General features: G+C 42.2%; 1 protein-coding gene and 1 long non-coding RNA gene across 4 annotated transcripts; one reads left to right on the top strand and one right to left on the bottom strand.

Annotated features, from left to right (window-relative positions):
- LOC148216113 (uncharacterized) lies at nucleotides 1–13,321 on the bottom strand. Of its 2 annotated transcripts, none has more exons than XR_015795983.1 (3): nucleotides 12,995–13,321; nucleotides 8,717–8,809; nucleotides 1–3,831 (listed from the first exon to the last, which is right to left on the bottom strand). It is a non-coding gene; the product is annotated as an uncharacterized LOC148216113 (long non-coding RNA). The 2 variants fall into 2 exon arrangements; XR_015795984.1 differs by lacking the exon at nucleotides 1–3,831 and adding an exon at nucleotides 3,856–6,369 and having other exon boundaries at nucleotides 12,995–13,320.
- Nucleotides 11,999–22,169, top strand: LOC107326311 (uncharacterized). Of its 2 annotated transcripts, none has more exons than XM_015889442.3 (4): nucleotides 11,999–12,247; nucleotides 17,360–17,481; nucleotides 21,215–21,331; nucleotides 21,705–22,169. In XM_015889442.3, the coding sequence occupies exons 2-4, from the start codon at nucleotides 17,427–17,429 to the stop codon at nucleotides 21,935–21,937; spliced, it is 405 nt and encodes a 134-aa protein (XP_015744928.1). In that variant the 5' UTR covers nucleotides 11,999–12,247; nucleotides 17,360–17,426; the 3' UTR covers nucleotides 21,938–22,169. The 2 variants fall into 2 exon arrangements, with proteins under 2 accessions (XP_015744928.1, XP_087996083.1); XM_088139957.1 differs by lacking the exon at nucleotides 11,999–12,247 and adding an exon at nucleotides 13,320–13,344.
- Nucleotides 22,170–23,395: the final 1,226 nt, after the last annotated feature.

Raw genomic sequence — 23,395 nt, 5'->3', positions numbered from 1 at the left:
AGGAGGGGTCAGTCCTGCCCTGAAGTCTCCCTCCCACATTCCAGTTCCATATTCCATTTCCTTCCTACGGCTTGTAGTTTCTCAGTTTGCTTTTTTTTTTTTTTTCCTGTTGAATTCTGTAAAAATAAACTCCAAGTTTAAAATAAATGGAATTTGAATGTTTGGCTATCTTTTAATAGCATTTGTGATGGGATTTTTTTAAAAAGCTAACATTGCCTAGAGATTGCAACCTCAACTTCAGTGATTCATTGAAGGGAGTTAGAAAATTAAATGAGCTTTAAAAAATAACATATCTTGTGGTTTCCATCAGCTTCCCTCCTATCCATTCCTTTCAAAGGGGATTGAAGAATTCAGCAGACTATTCTTAACTTCTTCCCATTATGTGTTCTGCCTTAGTGAGTTTTAGAATTTTAGAATTTTTTTTATCCCGCCTTTATTATTTTCATAACTGACTCAAGGTGGCAAACATACCTAATACTCCTTCCTCCTCCTATTTTCCCCACAACAACAACCCTGTGAGGTGGATTGGGCTGAGAGAGAGGGACTGGCTTAAAGTCACCCAGCTGGCTTTCATGCCTAAGGCAGGACTAGAACTCACTGTTGTCTGCTGATGCCTTAACCACTAGACCAGACTGGCTCTTAAACTTAACTCTTAGAATTAAGCCCTACTTGTGTGTTACAATTTGCAATTGAAAGAACCTTCTGCACCTGAACCTGGGTAGAACTGAGAGAGGTCCGTCTTAAATCCCTTTAGTTCTAAGCTGATGGTTTCTGAAACAAGAAACTTGCTGCTCTGTTGGACTCAGCATGCTAATGGTTAATTCTTGACTATTAGAAGATTCTGTTTCTATCAACTTCAGCCCTGTAAATGTTGTTTCATGGTCCAACTTCAACCTGGGGCTTTTGTTATGGTCTAATTAATCAACTCTGATTCCTGTAGGAACCATCCATGGATGTTCTTGGCAACACTTTCAGAAGTGGCTCGCCAGTACCTTCTTTGTATGGCGGAGAGAGAGTCAATGACTAGTCCAAAATCATCCAGCTGCTTTCATGTCTAAAGCCAGATTAGGACTCATATCTCCCAGTTTCTAATCCAATTCTGTTTAAACACAGCACCAAACTGACTCTTGGGCTAGATTGAGAAGTTATTAAAAAAAAAGAAAAATCATCCTGAAAGAAGGCAGGAAGAAACATTTCCATACAGCGGCCAAGAAATACGCCCATGAAGTTATCAAGAACTGACCTCAAGCTGAAGATGACCTTCACCTTTAAAGCTTAAATTGATCCTGTGCTCTTCTTCGGCCTACAGAGATAATTCTCCAGAGAGTAGCAGTCACTCCAAACAGGCTGCTTGCCTGTCTCTGCAGGAAAGCAAGCATGAGTAGATTTGGGAGGAGAAACCTTAGGGTGTGTCCTGGCATCTTCCCCAGATCTGCTCTGAGAAATCAAGAATGCTCATTTCTTATCATCTTCCTTTCAAGCTGCAGAGCAAATGTATGCCAAACTCTTAAGATGGATAGGTCTGTGCTAACATTTTCTCCCACATAAGTAAATCTGAATGATTTTTCTGGAATTTCTTAGGTTTCAAAAGGAATATATTGCAGTAGTTGCACACACATTTCTTAATAGGCCTTACTGGGAAAAACCCTTCTGCTCTTACCCTTCATTGGCCTCCAACACTATTGTTAGGAAATATTTTGTGAATATTACTATGTTCTGAGCAACACTGTTCTTTCATAAGCATGTGTAAAGCACAGGTTTTAATCTTGGTACCTAGATATTTTTTTCCTTCAAACTTTCCTCTTTATCTTCATAACTTTTTGTTGATGAACCTCAAATGCTGAAGAGAAAGCATGCAGCTTGGATGATTTCTACAACTGCTTTTTATGTAACAAACACAGAGATAGAGAGAAATTGCTCCAATAGATTTTGGCTCAGGGTTTCCAGCACTTTCTTTTTATTTTGGAAGCAATGGATTTGTCAAGTCTTTTTGCTCTGAGTAAAATGCAGTCTGACTTTGGCTATTTGGGAGGGAGGAACCACCAACAGACCTCCTAAAACTTTATCTTGGCACTGCAAAGGAGGGTTTCAGGGAGTTCCCTCTATCAAAAGCTAAGGCAGGCGGGGCATATATTTCAAAATTTAACCACTGTTCTCCCCACCTGCTTCTCATTCATTGCTTGAATGTGACTTTTTACCTCACAAACCAGCCAGATGAGCGTTAATCCTCCCATGTCCTGCAAACATGGTTCAAGCTATGCAAACCATGAAAACAGTAATTTGGCTCATCATGGTAAAACACGCTGCATAATTACAGCTACTCAGTCCATCAGCAATGCAGAGTGTCATGGATAAACTCTTTGTCTTTTAAAAGAAAACCCATTATTGTAGTATTTTTCAGTAACTCTCTCACGCCCACATGTAGAGACACACCCTTACGCTAACCACAAAGGCCTTTTGCTGCATGAAGGGAAGGTAGACGTGCTTCTAATATAGGTTTTTGCCTTTTCCTGGATATTTAGCTCTTCCCCAAATGTACTTGGGATTACTATCCCAAAATTTGCTGAGTAAAGATAATAAATCCCCCCACCCCATAAAGCCTCCATGTGAGGAATAGCCCTCACTATCCTGTGTTCTGTAAAATCATCCTAAGTCCTTCAAAGCACAAAATACAGACCTCTTCACAGGGTTGTTCTCATCCCACCCACTCAGGGTTTGAGAATTTATTTTGACTCCTGCATTTCCCTGGAATTGGGCATCTTGGAGTCTGGATATTTTTTACGTGTTGGAGGATGGTCTTATTTCCAACAAGGTTCTGAATGTCCCAAGAGTGCAGCTAGGGAGTGGATTTGCACAAGGGAGATTCTTGCTGAATGCATTACTCCTCTTCCTCACTACATCTGGTCCTAATCGCAGGATTACCTTGCCTCCTTCTCCCCTTTGTGGAACCTGTGCCTATCTTTGAAAATGAGGGTTTTTTTTAAATTTAAAAAAAACATGAGGAAGAAAGCATGATACGTGTGCCCCTCAACTCTGTTCTTCAGGCTTGTAGCTAGCAGAGTTTCAGATCTTGTGGCAATATGCCTGCTATGCTGTATTTGCACAATACTCTGATTCTGGTTGCTGAGTTCATTTTCTGGGTGCACAGAATATATTGAAACACGTCTTAACCAAATTGTCTGGGTTTGCACAATGTGTGCGCTGTTGTTGTAGCCCAAGAACAGCTGGAGGTAGAAGATAGGTTATCTACTTGGGGACATCCACAGGAGGAGAGATCAACAGTGTCAAAATGTTGGGTGCAACCAGGCAATTGAAGCCCCACCCTTTTTAAAGTGTACATACAAAATGTGGCAAGGCCTTGATTGACCCCACTGCACCTCACTTTGTAGCATTTTGGCACAGAATCCCTCTATTAGTAAAATTGCTTCTTTACGTTCATTTTTTGGTAGATTCAGTATGGGCTTATTCTTTCAGCTTTAGAGGACGAGGTCAGAATAGGACAGTGGGAGGAATTTGGATGTGGTTGGACTTTTTATTTACATTGATCTGAATTTGGTGATGCAGTTCCCTTGTCTAAATGCAGACATGTGCATATGTTAGGGAAAGGTGACATACAAAGATACTTTATCTGTAACAAATCTGCTTGCCAAAAGTGCTATGTGTTAGGGGAAGGAGACACAAAAACTTTGCAAATGTTTGCGTAGATGGAAGGCTGGGAAGAGGAGAAACTGAATAATGCTGAACTTGGCACGTTAATCTTACCCAACATATAGCAAGAAATGTGCTGTCATGACTATGGTATGCCCATCTTCTTCATGGCCCGTGCCCTTCCTGTAGGCAGAGATGTGAGCATGACCTTACAAGGCTGAACATCTGAGATCACTGCCAAGTGATTAGCCTTTCTGCCTCCCAAATCTTTCTGAATCCTGTGTTAAATACCAGAGATTTACCTAACTGGCAATCAGTTGTATAATTTGGAAGGACTTCAGTGCATAAGCAAGAGCCTTATGATTTGGAAAATCAAACTGAATCACTTCAGACAAGTTGATTGAAAGTTCTGAATCATCAGATCAGACCAAGCATGCCTGCAAGTTATAGAAGTTGATGGAAGCCTTAGCCAATCAGAGCTTTCCCTTTCTGGCCAATAGATAAGGACAAACACCTGTCAGCCAATCAGTATTTGTGTATGACCAGTTACTGAGCACTTCATCCCACTCTCCTAGGGCAATGCGACCCACATTTTCCCCCACCCCTCCACATCAAGACAGAACCAAAGCATTTCATTGAGCTTCCTTGCTCACTGTGTTGCCTTCAAAACTTCTAAGGTTGGTTCATTGGCAATTCTGTATTTGGGCTCCTTTTTCCTAATCATACCAGGATGTTGCAGGACTTGAACAGCCAATGGGAAATGAAAATAATCTCCAGATCACCTTCTGAAGCACAAGCAATGACACAGTGCCATTTCTGAAGCAATGTTAACTCTCTTGAAATGGCTTTTCTCTGTCTACTAGCATAGGGCTCAATTAAAATTACTTGTAATTCCAAGTCTGTGGTTATGATCGACAGAGGGCTCATCTCATACTGTGGCCTTTATCTAAAAGACCTCTGGATCATTGAGAGGCTGCTTTTCAATTTTCTCATAACTCCAGCTGGTTACAGAAGAAATAAATCATTTTCTGTAATGCACTTTAATGGATGCTGTTGCAGTGATTCATCCTTCGCTAATGCTTTTTGGGCTACCAAATTGCATTATCTCAGTTTTATTGGATAAAAAAAAATAATTACAAGGGGGAAATGGAAATCAGAAGTCACAGATGATTTGATTGAATTTGTTGTTGTAACGCAAGGCTTTGCAATGGCAATTGTAAAAGAGCACCTCCTTTGCTTTGCTTTGATGGCACAACTCATTCAGTGTGATGGAAATTTATTTATTGATGGCTGCAAGGGGAGAATAAATGCAGTAAAAATGCGAATAGGTTATTATAATATATCCCTCCCTTTTTTTTCTGGGGGAGGCAAACATTGAATGGGGTACCATACAGTTTGTTCTTGCCATGGTATGTTTCATATTTTTTAGTCATGCCTTGAGTATTGAGGTGAAGGGAATATTTGCCAGGGACATGAAAACTGAAAATGATAATACACTAGAAGACAAACAACTGCTTCTTAATGTCTTTTTTCTCTCTCCCTCATTCCCTCTTCAACTTCCTTAACGAGATGAAAACTGAAGCACCACAGAGATGGAAAGCGTAGAGTGCTTCCATTTTCATGGTCTGTTCTAGAACTTCTTCTTCGTCATGGAGATCATAAGGGACACCTAACTGTCCTTTGCATGGAAGGGGTAAGTTAGTTTAACCCCAAACTCTTAAGGCTAAATCTAACACTCTCTGGTTAACTGGCTGATCAGTCAGCTGGTCGATTTGGGTGGTCAATCCACATGACATGGTTACCTTTCTCACTCACTTCAGTGCATCCTATGTATTGGGCCAGCAAGTGATTAGCTGTTAGCTGGTCAAGATCAGGTAGGTCAGAAAACACACATCCCAACAATTACTGGAATTTTAATATTTTACAGCAGCCCTAAGTCACCCCTGGGATCAACTATGTATCTGTTTGGTCCAAATCCAAGACTTCAAGTGCTACCGCTGCTACAGTGGGTCATTTTAGCAAATCAAGCCGTAAAATGCTGTATTTTCCATCCCATTAAAGTCCTACCCTAAAATAAGTTAGCAACTCATCCATACTCAGTAAGAACACTGTTCCTCTGAAGTTCCTTGTTATGTAAATGCAGCCGGTGAAATGTGTAATGTGAACCCTGCCAGGGACTTAATCACATTTTCTAGATTTAATGTAACTTGCAAGTGATTTAATTTAACATTGCACAAATTTAGAAATCAAATTTAGTGTGTATCCTGGCCATATCCACTTCTTAACCTTGGTTCCTCTCACAGCTTGCTACTCAAACGCCAAGTGAGGCCCCCGGCTTAAAAAAGGTTCTCATGTTCTAAATTGTAACGTTCAAGAAATTTTGTCTTTCAGAACAAGGAAGACACATATTTGCTTTCTTATTAAAAAAAAATGATATTGTTGATTTTCATCCAACTGTTGGAAAGGATAAGCAATAACCTCTGGACACACAAACTAAATTGCAAAAGAGTTCATACAAGATGCCAAATTGTCCACATTGCAAGAAATATGACTTAGTGTAAACAAATTGTGGAAGAGGTTAGCAGGAGCTGTGAGAACAGTAAATTTCTGTTAAAATAGAAGACCCCGAGCTGCTTTGAAAAAGTACTGCACTGTTCATCCCATGAGGTTCCAAGAAAATCTGTATTCCTTAAGTTGGGAACAACTGGTTCTCAGTGATGCCTGTAGGATGGGAGGTCAAAGAAGTCAATATGTGAGTTGCAACCACACAGTTGAAGCCCCACTTTTTTGTACATGCAGGTGTTGTTGGCAAATGTAAAAAAAAAAAAAGAATGTCGAAGACATTCCAATGAATGAAATACATAATATCACCTAGTTTACAAGAATTGTTATGCTAGACACACATGCACGTATGTCAAAGCAAAGCTTATGATACACACAAAATTATCTGGTTATACTAACCTACTGGACTTTTAATTCAGCCATCCTCTTAATTCTATCCCACCTAAAATGCAAAGGTTCTCCTGTGAAGCCAGCTTTCCCCATATCATGGAGGCCAAAGAGCAGACTAGATCTATCACTCCGTGCCAACTGGCAAATGTTAAATTTTTAAATGCATCTCCCTTTGATAAATGTCTGCAGTAAATCTTTCCTTATGCTAAATGCAAAAAGTATTTAAAAGAAACAAACAGAAGGCAAAGCAGGCAAGAGGGAAAAATGAAAAGATGGAGAAGGAGGGTGGGTCAAACATGGCACCTCATGCAGAAAGAGTGAGACACGGGGAGTCCAAATCAGGTATGGAGTAAAGATGCCCTAATGTGGCCCTCTGATGATGATGATGATGATGATGATGATGCTGATGACAGAAAGCAGCATCCTCACCACTGGCCCTGCTAGCTAAGGCTGATGGGATGGAGTTCAGCATCTCCTGGAGGGCCACATATGGCCCTATTCATGATTGGAGCTTGGCTTTACATCTGAAGCAACCAACTTCTCTTCCATTTGAGAAATGGCTACACAATTAGTTGATCCCTTGGGTTTTGCACCAGCTTTCTGTCTGTTAGCAGTCAGGATGCATTAGAAATGTTGCTTGGCAATGATCCTGAGCAATCTGGGAACATCGGAGGCTTTTGAGAACTACGACGGAAAGTGAAATAATGGAGATGCTCATCAGGGCTCTTGATGGTGGCAGGGAGTGGGGTGGGCTGCTACATCCGAGCTAGGTGTAATATTTGACTCTTTTCAGAATTTGCCTGCAAGGGCACATATTGTCAAGCCCCATGCAGCTGGGCAAGATCAGACAAGAACTTCACAGATTTCAGTACGGCTTCTTTAATGCTAGAATTAGGGGTAAATAGAGAGTCTTGGAAACGTCAAGAGGAATCTCCCAGCCTTGTTTCTTGTGAGATAATTAAAGCAGAGGGTCTTTGAATAATTTGAAATGCTTCATCCCAGGTTTCTAGCCTTCCGACTGTTGATGTCTACTCTCTTTTCCCTTCCCAGCTTCCCCACAATCTTTCACATATGTCATCGACACTGGAGATGATACTACGGAGGCAGGTTTTTCAGGATGTTTGTCTGAATGAAAGTCTGCTTGGGTGTGTGTTGGAAGGGGGCCTATAGCCTTACTTTGGGCATGCTGGTGCCAATAGATGGCAAAGGTCCCAACTACTTTGCCCGAGGATGATGTGTAAGCCCTCACTCTAGCAGGCTTCCCACACCTCTATTAAATTCCAAGAAATAACGCCAGCAGGGAACTGCTCCCATAGGACTTTTCAAAAGTAAATCTACTGTTATTTCTAAGTGTAATGGTACGTGGGGATGACCTTGGGAGACAGGCGGAAGAGCCATAGCCAGGGGAACGGTCGGACAAAAGACAGCTGAGCTGGCAAAAGGAATGGGGGCCTCGCAGACATCCCAGAAGGGACCATCCCTAGTTTCTTGGGCTGTAATGATGATGGAGGAAAAATGTACTTTCAGACTTGTAAGATTGATATCAGCCTTGCAAGATCATCCAGACAGGAAGCACGACCGGACAGACTAATACCACTTTATTGTAGGGTAACATTAACAGAACCTTGCAAATCTGAAAATACATTTCTCCCCCATCACCATTACAGCCCAAAAAACTAGGGATGGTCCCTTCTGAGACATTTGCCATGCTCCCATTCCTTTTGCGAGCTCAGCAGCTTTTTGCCTGACCGTTCCCCTGGCTGTGGCTCTTCCGCCTGTCTCCCAAGGTCATCCCCACGTACCATTACACTAAGGCAGTGTTGTCCAAACTTGGCCACTTTAAGACGAGTGGACTTCAACTCCCAGAATTCCCCAGCCAGCATGGCTGGCTGGGGAATCCTGGGAGTTGAAGTCCACACGTCTTAAAGTGGCCAAGGTTGAGAAACACTGCACTAAGGGGAGAGTCTTGTCCTCAAGACACAATTGGAGAATATTTCCATTCCTAGGAGAAATTTGGAAAATTATCCATTTAGTTTCTCTAATGAATATATAATGGAAACACTGGTTCTTTTTGCTCAGCTTCAATATCCTTCAGTACAGTACATATTGCACTCACCTTTTAGAGAACAGGTCTCAAAGGAGAAATACACACAAGTGACCTGTGTTAGTTTCACATTCACAACCCTCCAAAAGTGTCAATAGATTAAATCTAGAAAGGAAGCAAAAATAACCTAATGAGTGATTCTGTTGTGAGAACAGCATATGTAGTTAAGATTTTTTTTTTTTTTTTACAAAGTTAAACTTGTCATAGAAATAATTTGTTAACCTTGTCATAAAAGTAGAGTTCTGAAATGAGTGGAAGAGGCTAATGTTAAGGACTTCAGGAGCCTGTTGTCATGGATTGCACATAGAAGTCTTTTTTTTATAGCAAAACTGCTGGGAGCACTGGAAGGAGGGGAAGAGAAAGGCAAGATGAAACTTTAAGTTCTCATTGATAAATGCCTTTAGGCAACTAATTTTGCATTTGACACTGGGGAACTGGGGGAACTGGAATGTTAGGAACAAGATTACACAATCTCAGGAGAGACGGAGGACGGGATCTGTGCTTCCTCTCTTCCAAACGCTTCTGTATAAGGCAAATATTTAGAAAGCAAGGCTGAGCAGGTTTTTTTCTGAAGAGGCAGCAAGTGGGGTAGGATTGTGTCCCTGCTGACTGTGAGGCAAAGTTAAAGCAGGGGACAATGTGCTTTGACAGCGTGTTCAATTTTAATTGTTATTTGCGTTGACTCTTGCTTTTGATAACTTGTTAGCCATCCATTCAGGTGAGCGGGTGGCCATATATGTTGATCAAATGCAATAAACAGATAAATGTCAACATCCCAATGAATATGTGGATAATGAGTCTGTAGGCAGATGGTTCCTAGAGCTACTGGAACTTATAATGGAGATGCTACATAAAGATGCAAGTGCTCCTGATGGTTACAGATGTAGAGCTTCAGTCTACTCTATGATAGGCCCTGAGTGTAAAAGTCCCCATGAATAGTCCAACCATAGCAGGAAATTAAGAGACAGTCTGATGTTGTGGTGAAGGCACCAGGCTAGAAACCGGGAGTCTGTGAGTTCTAGTCACGCCTTAGGCACAAAGCCAGCTGGGTGACCTTGGGCCAGTCACTCTCTCTCAGCCCTAGGAAGGAAGTGGCAAGGGCAAACCACTTCTGAAAATATTGCCAAGAAAACTTCATGGACTTGTCTAGGCAGTTGCCAGGATTCAAAATTGACTTGAAGCCCAAGTCCTTAAGGACATTGGTCAGAAATACAGATTTTTGCATGTGATGGATGAAGTTGCCAGTCATACCAGAACCTATTAACTAATTCCTGTTGCCAATTCTAGTGTTTTAATTTCTGGTTGTCATATTCCTTTGCAGAAGAGGAAACTTTTGGGGGGAAATTAGAGGATAGTTCCCCCCCCCCCCAACTTAAGTATTAGTTGAAATAAAATAGTGGTAAGAGACAGGCAAGAATAGAGCTTTCTTGACACAAAGTGTGAATGAACACAGACTGTAAGGACTCTATAAGCTGTCTTTCATCTATATACAGTAACTCCTATATTTCAATCACTTTAAACAAGGCCAGGCCAAACCTTCAAACATCTGGAATTGTTCTGAAGAGCTCCTTCCCCTCCCTTACCTGGGCATTTAATGATAATAATTCAACATCCAACCTTTAATTTTCCACAAACAAGAACTTGACTTCACTACTTGCAGCAGAATACAAACACCTGCACACATTTAGAGATAGTATCCCACGAGCATAAGAATACCCATCAATCACAGGATGCTATTGAACTCCCCACCATGAATCTCCTGGCGTTTGGACACCACCAACTGAGCAGTCTCTTTAAATGTGGAGTCAATTTCAAAAGCACATATTTAAATGGACTCTTCCCCATCCCTTACAATTGCCCACAGCATCTCTGGAAAGGTCTCAGGTACCAGTTTTTCTCATTCTCTTCCTGGCTGGGGGATCTCCTGCCCCTGGAGTAAGACCTCTTTCCATCTGGCCCATCCAACTCTAATCTGCTTCTCAGCCTCTTCACTCCTCAAGCTTCAGTCCACCTCCCCAACTCATCTCCTGGGCAATTTCTTCCCTGGTGAAACTGAGAGCCTCTCTGTATCCATGTCCAAGCTGCCAACCTGAATTCTTTGCAGCACCAAAGCTGCTCTTCTCCCCTTATTAGCTGTAGAGTGCAGGTGGGGTCCCAGCTGAATAAAGTGCTGCTGTATTGAGGAAAGGGGGGGGGAACCCCTAGGGATTTCTCCCTTTTGTTTACTGGGTTTCTCAACCTCAACAATTTTAAGATGTGTGGACTGCAACTCCCAGAATTCCCCACGCTGGCTAGGGAATTCTGGGAATTGAAGTCCACACATCTTAAAGTTGCTGAGGTTGAGAGAGACTGCTCTAGAGTTGTGTTTCTCAATTTACTGTTTATTCTCCTTGACCTTCAAGAAAAGTATTAAAAGAAGGGCAAAAGGCCCAGACGTTGAACCTTGATGTAGACCTAGAATCCTGGCAAGACTACATAGCAACCACCTCTAGTAGGTCTGTCTGTTGTCATTTCCAGAGTTTCTGGCAAGCTGAAGAAAACCGAATGGGTCCACCTGTCTTTCTCCATAACTCCCCATATTGGTTGAATAAAATATGTTTTGGCCTTTCACCCTCGTTTGAACCTCTTGGCTCCCAGCTGGCCACGGGGGCAGTGGCGGGGGGGGGGCACAGCCTGAGTTGCTCCTTTGTCTTTCCTCCACGGGGCCCATGGTTTAAATTTAGCCAAACCATTTTTGAGAAGGTTTCTCCAGCCTATTCTTGCATTCTTGGCTCACAGCATGGTCTGAAGGGGCAGAGGCTGCTTGCGCGAAAGACAAAAAGAACAGCTCTTCTGCCTGGAGAACATTTATGCGGAAGGGAGGGCCAGAACCCATTATGTGCCAAAGCAAGGGGCGAAGCACGATTTTGGCAGGCGTGGAGCAAAACCGTGCTGCAAACAGGAGGGGCGGTTGCTAATAATAACTGGGGGGGGGTGCAAGGGGGTTCTCACTCCAGTTGGACTGCTGTGACCTGTCAGCGACGAATTTGTGTCACAACCGGCTGGGATACCTAAGGAACAAATAGGGATTCTCTTCCAAATTTTCCAACCAGCCATAAAGCAAAAATTGCCTTGAGCTGTCAGCGAAAAATCCATCATGCTACGTGCGTGGAAATGCAGCTGTTCCTGTTGCTTCTCCTTATAATTTCTTGAATTGGCAACCAGCTTTTTTTCAATGGCATCTATCCCCTGGCACTTGGTCCAGGATTTTTTAGACGTGTGTGACATCCAAACAATTTAGAGGAAGGTATGACTATCTCATGGCGGGCTGATCTGCAAAGTTACTATTGCTCTTACTTAACTGGTCTCTGTAATTCCAGGAAATGGAAGGGTGGGTTACATTTTTAACAGGCTCCTCCCTTTGTAAGGATGTGTTCCCTCTGAGATTCTACACAAGATATAGACAGAGTCTTCTTGTGCTTGACTGTCCATGAGCTTGGATCTCAAACAACGTCCCAATCTGACTCTTCGTCCTCTCTCCTGGGACTTCCTTCACAGCCACCGGTAAGTATTTTGGTCTATTTGAGATGAGAATCTTCATGGGTTAGTGAAGTCCAAGCTTTCTGTTATTCATGAAAAGTCAGTGATACTGTATGCCTAATTTTTAATTGCCACCTTCCTTCAATGGGGTGGGATGGCAGAGGGAAGCCGTTTTCTTTTTTCAGAGGAGACTCCAGATTCCATGCAATCCACTGAGACATTCATGGATATCATCTTGGTTTCTTATAAAGAAGAAAACGATGGGGGGAGAAGATCTTCTCTTTCCGTAGACCATCATTTCTTCAGCAGTTTCCTGCCTTCCAGCTTTTCAATTAAATCGCCAGAGGATAATCTCAGTAGGAAAACCTCTCCCCAAGCACTCTTTCAAGCAGGAGGCTGGGGGGGATTTTAGGCTAATGGGAAAAAAACAACAATAGTGCCACAAACAAGCAAAAGGAAAAAAAAACCCCTTCTCTCTAATATATTCTATCCATTCATAACAATGGAGCACCCACAAAAACTTGTAAAGCTTGCTGACAAGGAGGTTTTGAGAAACACATGCTTATTTTGTAAAAGGGGAGAAGGGGGCAAAGACACTAAACTTTTAGGAAACTGGAAATCAGGTTTTAGCGTAGTGTTGCCATTTTCATTTTGCCCAATGCAAAAATAAACTTGCCATTAAACTTCTGAGATAGCAAATTGAGTATCCTCTCTTTAATATTGTTTGTTAAGGGAAGCCCACCAGTCTATGTCTGAGTGACTACTACTTACTTTTGTCCTAGGTTGGGGCTGGAGAGAGTAGCTGGCCCCTTTAACAGGCTGGCCCAAAGGGATCTTAGCTGGAAATGTAAGCTGTTGGATTGTGGTTGCCCCCACCCAAATAAAGACAGTTCTTTGATGTAGTAGCGCTGGTGTTCTCGGTTTCCCTCTGTTCATTGCATCCGTTTAGAAATGAATCAAACCAATCGGCTGTCTGCACAAGGGGGGTGATCTCGTAAACGGCTCAAAGGAGTGGGGAAAGGGTGAGCAGATACGGGGCTGGTGTTAGAGAGATCGTATAGAAAGAATTAGTGCTGAACCTTTTGACATTTTATTGACAAAAGGATTTGGAAGTTTTGTAGGTAAGTAACCCAGCTGTTATTCCAGGGGCAAAGCAGATGAGGATTCCAAATCAGGGAGTGTCATCTCAGTGCCTGTTCTCAATGTGCTAGATCTTTCCGTCACTCAAGAGGATAAGTATGACAGTCTTCGTGTTCATCTCATCTGGGCTTCTCCCCTTCCAGGGCTTTTGACTTTGGACTTGAAGGGACACTTCATGTTCTATATAACATGGTATTACAAAACATTTGCCTTGTTAAGCAGTAGAGATGGTGAGCTTAGGAAGAAAAGTACTGGGTGAAGCAGACAGGCTTTGTTTTTTCCTACTCAGAATTCCAAGGGATTTTTCATGGGAGAACTGTGGCATTCTGGCATTTATTGAATTATAAAATGACCAAGAACTGTGCACGAATGTCCTGCTTTTCTCTCCAACCATCTGCAGGTTTCCCTTTTTGCCCTGCTTATCCCCGGCAGTCTAGATGGGAACTAACTAAACAGGTTCAAAAAAATCCGGGAACTTCAGCAATGTCATTTAATTGTAAAAAGCTAAGAAGCCATTATGAAAAAATTTCAGTGAATGTTGTGCATCAAACATGAGCTCTGTTGATAAGAGATTTTCAAATCTCTTTTACTTCTTTTTCCTGTTGTCAAGCCCACTCACTGTTTTATACACAGGGCTAGAAGAGGTGCTATTTTGGGCAGAAGATCAGACTCCATTTGTTTCTTGTTTCGTAATGGCCTAATTTAATCTCAAGTTGTTTATTTTTGCATGAGTGGTAACTCACATTGGCATCCCTGGTTTCATTAAATTCCAGTAGCAGGCATCATGAGGAAATGGTGGTACCACTGTCATCTCTAAAGGAAAGTCCTACTCTTAAGAAATAGTGGCAGGCATTCTCTATCTCCTGGAGAGGTTTAGAGAAATTCTCCATCCCTTTTTTCTGCTCAAAACTTTGGTGGATAATTTTGAAAGACCATTTGCATACAACCTGAAGTGAGATACTGAAGGATGGAGCTACTGGGACTTTGCACCTTGCCCTGCACACTCTCAGCTGTCCTGCTGTTCATGAGCACAAGAGTCTGACTCATCACCAGAGATGAAGTAAGAGTCGACCATTGGTATAGGTGACTTCTGTACTTTGAAAGAAGGAGGCACTATTTTAATCTTCACCTTAAGCAGTACCACAGTTTGGACTATCCTTAGTCTGTATCCACATGTATTTGCTGGAGTTCAGAAATTTGGAATCCTGTTTTCTAATGGTACCAGACAGGAAGAAGACAATTCTATTACATGCATGGGCTTAATGGGAAAAATTCAGTTTTCTCGTGAAGTGAGTTGACTATCTAGCCCAGTGTTTCTCAACCATGGCAGCTTTAAGATGTGTGGACTTCAACTGCCAGAATTTCCCTGCCAGCATGTCCACACATGTTAAAAGTTGTTGAGGTTGAGAAACACTGATCTAGGCCCTTCCCTCCATTTCTCTTTCCTTTGTCAACTTTTTAGCAGCTAACACTTGGCTCTACAGCCCTTGGGATAGAAAGCTACTTTTGTTCCCATGCACAAGCGTTCCATGCAAGTTTTATTATCATCATTATTCACCCCCCCCCCCCAAAGCCTGGAGAACTGTTGAAAGCCTTTCTACTGTTGAAGAAAGAACAGCTGAGATTGATATGGCAAACATTCTCCAACCTATCAGAGGACCAGCAATGAGAAGCTAAGCTGACACCTTCTAACTAATTTAAACCAACTACTTTGGTTGTTCCTGTGTGATGCAGAAAGATTAAGGACTGAGAGGCCAGGGAGCTTATATGGGACCATTGACGGTTACCATTGTTGGATCTTACTCAAGTATAACAATTGAATAGGACTGTCAGGGAGTGATAGTTCACTAAGTTCATGAGGCTTAGACCAGAGAGACTGTTCTTCAAATCTCTATTTAAGGTAAAAACTCTGTGTTATTTTATAGGCTGAATGCCACTGAGTGGGTGGATCAGTCTTGGCCCCATTTAGTGGAAACAGATCCTGGCTATGGTTTGAGGCAGACCCTGAGTGGGGCAGCTTAGTTAAAATTCTATCCAGTCCCACCCAACTGGTTAAGATCAAAGAAGCAAGATTTATACAGATTTTGGTAGGATATCTTTAATGTTAGTCCGGGGTAAATACAGAATCTTGGATACTGTAAAAGGAATTTCCTATTCTCAGTTAAGGCAGACTCTCTTGTTGCTATTTGAAATGCTTCTTCCCAGATTTCACTCCACCTGGGCTAAATGGCCATTTCTGAGATAAGCTGACTCACTCTCTGTCTCTTGATTTTTTATAGCGGTCTTCCCTTCCCCTCCTTTCCCTTGCAAGCTTTCACAAACTCCATAGTGCCATATCCAATATATGCACACTGTGGAAAGGGAAACTGATGCATTTAAGATGGAATGTAAGGTTGGGCATACAAGCTGTGGCTCTCTGCAGTAGGTCTGTGCACACTTTGAAAATGATGGGGGAGACGTTCTTTGAAGCACACACACAAGCAGATCACCTCTCTGCTAGTCATTCAAACATTTCATCTTGTTTCTGGCTTACGGGCAAACCTAAAAATAAGAGTACAGTTTTGCAAGAGCATCTTTGTTTTCGTTTTTTGACCGGCGATGCTGCGCTCAAGGGAGTTCCAAAGCACTTTTCTCAATCATTTTGAAGGGTGCACAGGGCTTGTAATTAATTTCACGTAGGGTTTTTCGTTTTGTTTTGTTTTCATGATACCCAACCTGCAGCCAAAAGAGAATGATCTGCAGTATTGTCTCAGACTAATAGTTAGCTACAGGCTTGCCTGTATAAGCTAATCTTTCTGCAGTATGGAGATTTTCAAACACAGCAAATTAACTCAAATATACCTAGGACTGGAATTATGCCCAGGATGAGGGAAACGTCGGGAAGAATAAGAACAGCTCATGTTGTATTGTCATATCCAAAGCAAAGAGGGATAAAACAAATAGATGGCTATGCCTATATATCGTGTCTATAGTATTTGCATATATTCAGATAAGTTTAGAAGTTTGGAGAGAGAAAAAATCAGCAGCCTTGGGAATTTCTGCATCCTAACCCAAATATATTAAAACCCAAATATATTAAATATGTCTGGCTGTGAAAGCCACTTTTGTGAGAGATGACCCCGAGTCACTGGCACATTTTTCTATCCAGGCAAATCATGCAGAAGTGAGACTAGATGATAACAGCTAGAGTATGCATGGACAATAGACAGCTATATCCAAATTTAGCCTTACAGAACGTGATTGGGTAGCTAGAGAAGTGGAAGTCAAAACAGAAGGAGCAGTTTGTCTGCTAGTCAAAGAGGTCTTTTCTTGAAGAGAACTTCTCTGTTTTTTGCACTGTATGGGAAAAGCCAATCTTGCCATGATTCGCTGTGAGTCCCATGGCTCAGGAATCAGTCTGGGAAGGACAGCAATGTAAATCCCCATCCTCCATCTGAAGCCTTGTGTCTTCTCCCTTTCAAACCATCAGCAGTGATCATCAGCCAACAGGGACGTTGAGAGGGATTTCTGGGCTGCCCAAATTAAAATTAGCTGAGAAGAGGTGGAGGAGGAGCCTCCTGCTTGCTGTAGTCCAGGTGAAAGGGTTGCGATGATCTTGAATTGGGCCCTTGGCTGCATCAAGAGCTGGAGCAAAGGGTTCCTTCAAAGTAGCATCTCAAAGGATGAAGTGCCCTGCTTTATCTGGTGGAAGTGTCCACTGTGTATGCATAATGCGTGCACAGAAGCCACTTCCGCTGAAGTGAAGTGGACAGGAGAGGCAGACTGCTCCCACCCTGTTTTTTCACAGAGGTAGAGCAATTTGCCTTGAGGGGCCACTTCACTGCCACCTCTGGAAGGCGAAGCACCTTCTCAAGGGAGGTCCTCCGCAGTCCACGCAAAAGGTCGTTCTTCAGTAATGATCAGAGACAACTTTGAATTCGCACAGTACTTAAACAACAGTTTTGCAAGTGTTTCAGAGTCTCTTTGTTTATGGATGCCTTGTGTGTTGTTTTGCAGAACCTTCAGGCCACACAATTCTATTCCTTCAAGAAGAGATTTTTCCCACCGTGCCTAACTCATCACCATGCAGCTTCTCCTGGGGCTCTTCCTCTTCTCTTCCTCAGTCCTCCTGACTGCAGGTATGATCAGGGTTGTTCTCTTGGGGGTCAGTGGAATTCAGGAGGATCCTCCACACTGGCAACTTGGGGGTCACCTAGGGACTGTGAAAAGCCTCTGGAACTCCTCAAAGATGGAGTGGTTTGCTGGAAAAAAAAAAGTGGGCATAGAATCCAAAAAGGCCAAGGTTCATCTAACAGTCCTCAAACGTCCCACACTCATGTCCTTTCATCTGCTCAGGTCAGCCTGGATTAACCATTAAGCAAAATAAGCACTTGCTTAGGGCGCCAAGGAAAGGGGAAATGAAAAAAAAGAAAAAGAACAAATATAAGGAAGTGGCTTCTGATCTTCTTTACAGCAGTTATAAATGCATTTATATTTTGCCCTCTTCCTCTAAGGTTACATCACAGTTTCCTTCTTTCCGTACGTTACCCTTTCTAATTGTCAAACCCATAAATCACAAGTCATTTTTCTCTTTTTCCAGCAAAAAATCCATAAGAGGTTCCCAACCACAATAAATGTAGTTGCTGATCTTTCTCTAATCAAACAAATCAATTTTGCCAGCTCTGCTAGTTCTGTCATCTTCACCATCCATTCCTGTCTCTCGCAGGTATCTCACAGTCTTTCCATGTTTGCACCGATAGTCATCTTATAGCAGGGATCGTATATAAAAATAGTTTTCTGTGACTCTTTTCTAATTGTCTACCCATTGATCCCAGCAAGAAAAGTTCTGGTTTCACGATTTTAGTTTTCAAAGGCAAAGAAAATTCCGGTAGAGCTCTGCTAAGGGGTGCAACGATTTGGCACTTCCCTTTGTTACGTAAAAGTAAAGAACACCCCAAAAACAGGCGCATGTTGTGGTGTCCACAGCTATGCTGTTTATTGGCAGCGTTCCAGAAGTGCTTAATCATCATCTTTATCTGGGATATTCTGACTGGAAAGCCGCCCGGTTAATTCCAATTTAACGGCAGTAAGCAAATGGGTGGAGAGTGCTCTGATGCTTGATTGATTTGTGTGAGAACAGGGTGTCCTCTTAGGGGAGCAGGCAAACGTTAGCAAGCAAGCATTTCGCCAAGATGCTTCTAACATCATGACATCACCTTTCCTATGGAACAAACAATGGGTGATGTAGGAAAAAACAAGCTTTCCTTGCAAAGAGATGTCATTATTTCTAATTTGCTACTTCCCGCAGGAAATTTGAACAGATACCAAATGGAACAAGGGCAATTTGTTTTTACTTTTTTTCAAACCCAGTGTTTCTCAACCTTGGCAGCTTTCAGAGGGATGGACTCCAACTCCCAGAATTCCCCAGCAGATCTAACCTGTTCTGCTTTTCCCTTATTCCTTTCCCTCCCTGCTGGTACGGAGTTGAGTGCACTTATCTACCTCACAATGGTTTCTCTCTGGATCAGTTCTTCAACTTGTTCTAAGTCTACCTTAATACGTCTCGGACTGTGTCTGCTAATGTTTGTGCTGATTTCGGGGAGGGGGTCCTCCATTTCTTTTTTCTTTTTTTACTTCCCAGCCTAATCTTGGAATTCCCACGCTGTCCCCCATCCCAGAATTAATTGAGGCTGACCCTGCTCAGCTTCGCGGATCATCCAGAGTTGGCTAGCTGCTGGTGGCCCCCAAGATTTCTCAGGCAGCAAAGGAACATTTATACAGCTTGACTTTTTTGAACTAAACGAATGGGGATATTTATATTTTTAACGGTTTTCGGGTTTTCCTTTCATTGTGAGCCGCCCAGCGTCACCCTCCGGGGGAGATGGGCGGCATATAAATTTCATAAATAAATAAAAAATAAAAAGTGGGTAATTTATCTGACAGCAGTGGACCGACTCCTGGGCTTCCCCATTTTGGTTCAATCCTTAGGAAAAATATTGCAAGGGAACTAATCCCCTGGGATACTTCATTATACCAGAAATTCTTTACAACAGACTGATCCAGCTTACTGTGCCTGATCATACCTGTAGGTGGATAATCAGTTTTCTAACAGATAGGAAACATGACGTGAGGTTAGGCAACACCGCATCCAGTACCCGGTTAATTAGTACAGGTGCCCCTCAAGGATGTGTGCTTTCCCCGCTGCTTTTCTCCCTTTATACCAATGACTGCATTTCAAAAGACTCTTCTGTTAAAATTTTGAAATATGCAGATGATGCAACTGTCATTGGTCTAATTCGAAATGGAGATGAGTCAGCCTACAGACGGGAGGTTCGACAACTGGTCTTGTGGTGTGGTTATAATAACTTGGAACTAAATACACTTAAAACCGTGGAGATGATTGTGGATTTTAGGAAGAATCCTTCGAATACCCCTCCCCTTACCATACTCGACAGCCCAGTATCAGTGGGAGAGTCCTTCAAGTTCCTGGGTTCTATAATTTCCCAAGACCTGAAATGGACGCTTAACTTTACAGCCATCGTTAAAAAGGCACAGCAAAGGATGTTCTTCCTGCACCAACTTAGGAAGTTTAAATGATCCCAGGAGCTCTTGGTACAGTTTTACAGGGGAATCATTGAGTCTGTTATCTGTTCCTCTATAACTGTCTGGTTTGATTCTGCAACCAAACAGGACAGACTCAGACGCCAACGGATAGTTAAGTCTGCAGAAAGGATAATTGCAACCCGGCTGCCTTCTATAGGGGGTCAAAAGGAGGGCAGAGAGCAGTGTTGTCCAAACTTGGCCACTTTAAGATGAGTGGACTTTTGGCTGGGTTTTGGACATGGCTGGCTGGGGAATTCTGGGAGTTGAAGTCCACTCATCTTAAAGTGGCCAAGTTTGGACAACACTGGCAGAGAGGATATCTGCAGACTCTTCCCATCCTGGATATAAACTGTTCCAACTTCTTCCTTCAGGACGGCGCTGCAGAGCACCATATGTTAAAACATCTAGATACTGGAACAGTTTTTCCCCTTGTGCCATTGCTCTGTTAAACACTGCATGACACGATATGTGCTGGACAGTGGCTTCTCCCTTTGAAAAAGTTATTTTACTGTATAGTGTTATAGTTTGTTATCATTCCTTTTTCTGTTGCTATCCAAATGCACTGTTGATCTTGCTGTTCGTCACCGAAGACAAATTCCTTGTATATATTTTATACTTGGCCATTAAAGTATTCTGTATTCTGTTCTGTGTTCTGTATACATTTAGGTCAGAAAGTAGAAGCAGGTCTGCAGATACGACCTGTGACAAGGAACAGCAGAGACAAAAATACGGCAGGGAACAACATACAACCAGCTCCTCTATGGCTTTGCCCCAACCAAATAATTGAAAATATCTCCTCAGTAAATTCATAAGGGGCCCAAGAGCCATGGAGAAAAACTGAGGACTCCTACATGAAAAATAATTGGAGGAGGGAAAGATGAATTGGAAGATAGCCTGTGTGTAGCGAGAGGAATTCTGCCTTTTTTGGGGGGGGGGGGTTGATGAAACAGAGTTTGCTCTAGAAATTTGAAATAATTTGAAGTGAGAAGATGGTACTGGAGAAATCCTCACAAGCAGAATTCAGTGCTGTTGTCCTTTTTCAGTTACAAAATGTGTGTGAAGATCCAGTCTTTCGGTTGAGAAGTCAAGCAAATTAAAAGATGGCCCCCATCATAGGATAAAACAGCTGTGAGCCTCCAGATAGACCTCACCATCTTCATCACTGGTCAGCCTAGCTAGTCATGGTTCAGTAATATCAAAAGGGTCTCTGATTCCCAGTCCCTGTCCTATATTTTCCTCTTATTCTCTACTTCTTTCCCCCATCTCCAGGTAGTTCCTTGGAGTGTGAAACATGTACATCATTCAGTGCAGATTGCTCTGGTCCAAAGCAAAGATGTCCTGGTAACAATGTCGTCTGTATGACTTTGAAGACTGAAATTGCTACAGGTAAGTAAGACAAGTCCTATTTTTCGCAACAAGAGAATAAATGACATAGGTTTTACAAGCCACATAAATCTGATGTTTGATTATGTGCCATCAAGTTGGTGATGGTCCTTCAGGTCTTCCAACAGTGCCCCCATCACCACTGTAATTAAATCCATCCCCCTTGCTGCTGACCATCCTCTTCTTCTCTTTCTTTCTACCTTTCCCAGCATTACAGCCTTCTCCAGAGAACTGGATCAATGCACAATGTGTTCGAAGTAGGATAATTTGAGCCTGATCATGTAGATAGTATTGGAAACCTATATTTGGGTGGGTGGAGGAATTGCTTTAGGTCTGAATGATGGCCCTGGTCACTGATGTTTGTCTGTTCCTCCAGGAATGCAAGCCCAAACCACTATGAAAACTTGCAGTACGGAAGATATTTGCAAGAAATTTGCAGAACTGAAAGGGAAGACTCCAACTGGCCAGCTCCCCAACATGCCGAGTGAAGTCCCAAGTATTCAACCTGGGGCCCTCATTAAAGATGTTGTCTGCAGCAAAGCCTCCCCCTCTTTTGCATTATTCTTCCCAGCTTTCTTTGGGGTCCTCCTACTGAAGCTTCTCTTCTAAAGAAGAGCTCTTCCAAAGGTCTTCTTTCAACAAAGGAAGTGGTCTCCCTCTTCTCAGCCTATACTGTTCTCTAAAGCTGATTAGGCAGGCTCTTCAATGTTAAGCATATGTTTCTATATTTTACTAAATGAAACCCAATTAAACAGGCAGAAGTATAATTAGCAGCCTTGAATGTGTATTTCGAATGTAATTCAAATAAAGAAAACAATAAAGAATACATAATTGGATTCCAGTCATTGCCTGATTCTTTTGATTTGGGATAGAACCCCCTCCCCCCCATCTTTCCCATTCTACAGGGGTAGACATAGTTTGCCATTCCCTTCTTCCAGATTTGATTGGATTGGATTGGATTTTTCAACTATTTTATTTTATTGATCAGCTGTTCATTTTATTATATTTTATTTTATTTTATTTCATTTCATTTCATTTCATTTCATTTTATTTCATTTTATTTCATTTCATTTCATTTCATTTTATTTTATTTTATTTTATTTATGCCATCTCAATCATGAAGGCAATTCTGTGCATTTTTTTTCTCTTACCAGTTTAGTCGACAGCCCTGGGTTTTCCTAGTGGTCTCCTATCCAAAAAAGCTTCATGAACACGTCTAAGTTCATGAAGTTGAGCTGGCCTCAAAGAAGACTTTTTTTTTCTTTATCTAGTAATTAATGGTTTCTAAATCCTCAGAAAAAGGAATGAGATTCCAGCTTGGATCGGCAGGGAGTATGCACCTTCCCCAAAGTATGGGAAAGAAACCACAGGATTTCAGGGAAAATAAGTTCTGTGAATCTTTTTGAAGTTTTGTTTGGTTTTAGAGTTTTTTGAGTCTTATCCAGAAACATGAAAAAGACATGGCTGCTTTAAAGAGGCTTGGCACATTCCCACCCCTTCCCAAACACCTCTTGTGAATAACTTCCAAAACTTGCTCAGCCCTCTTTTTGAAATCACTTGGACAGAGGACAATTGCCCCCCAAATCTCTGCCTCTTGCTGACCTTCCTTTGAGCTTTCCAATCCGGCACCAATGGTTCCCAACTTGACTCAGACAGGTTGTGTGGTTACATTAATTTGTGATGTTCTTGAAACTTAAGAAGAAACATCAGCCCTTCCCACACTGGGGACAAAAGCACTGAATGCAAAATCTTATTTATTTAAGCCTGAACGGGAACTCATTCCATCTGTCCCTTCAACTCAACAGGGTCCTGCTGGAGATGTTCCATGTTACTCACGTTGGTTCTGATGAACAGCTTCTGCTCTGTCCTTCCTATCACTGATAAGGGATCATTCCTTAAGCCATTTCTGGTCCTTGTGTCTGTCTACCTGTTTTTCATTCCATCTCTCTCTGACTTCTCCTTTTATTTCCCATCCTATCATTTCTTCCATGCATGTATCTGTGCTTATATGCCATAATATCTTGTTTAGGTTTTTGCGGCATCCTCTGAATCCTTTTGAAAATGGGG

This window comes from Python bivittatus, unplaced genomic scaffold (assembly GCF_059951505.1).
Source record: "Python bivittatus isolate LINGU-HERP-01145 unplaced genomic scaffold, Pbiv_v1 ctg000310_np1212, whole genome shotgun sequence".
Taxonomy (NCBI): domain Eukaryota; kingdom Metazoa; phylum Chordata; class Lepidosauria; order Squamata; family Pythonidae; genus Python; species Python bivittatus.
This window is presented reverse-complemented; position numbering and strand designations above follow the sequence as displayed.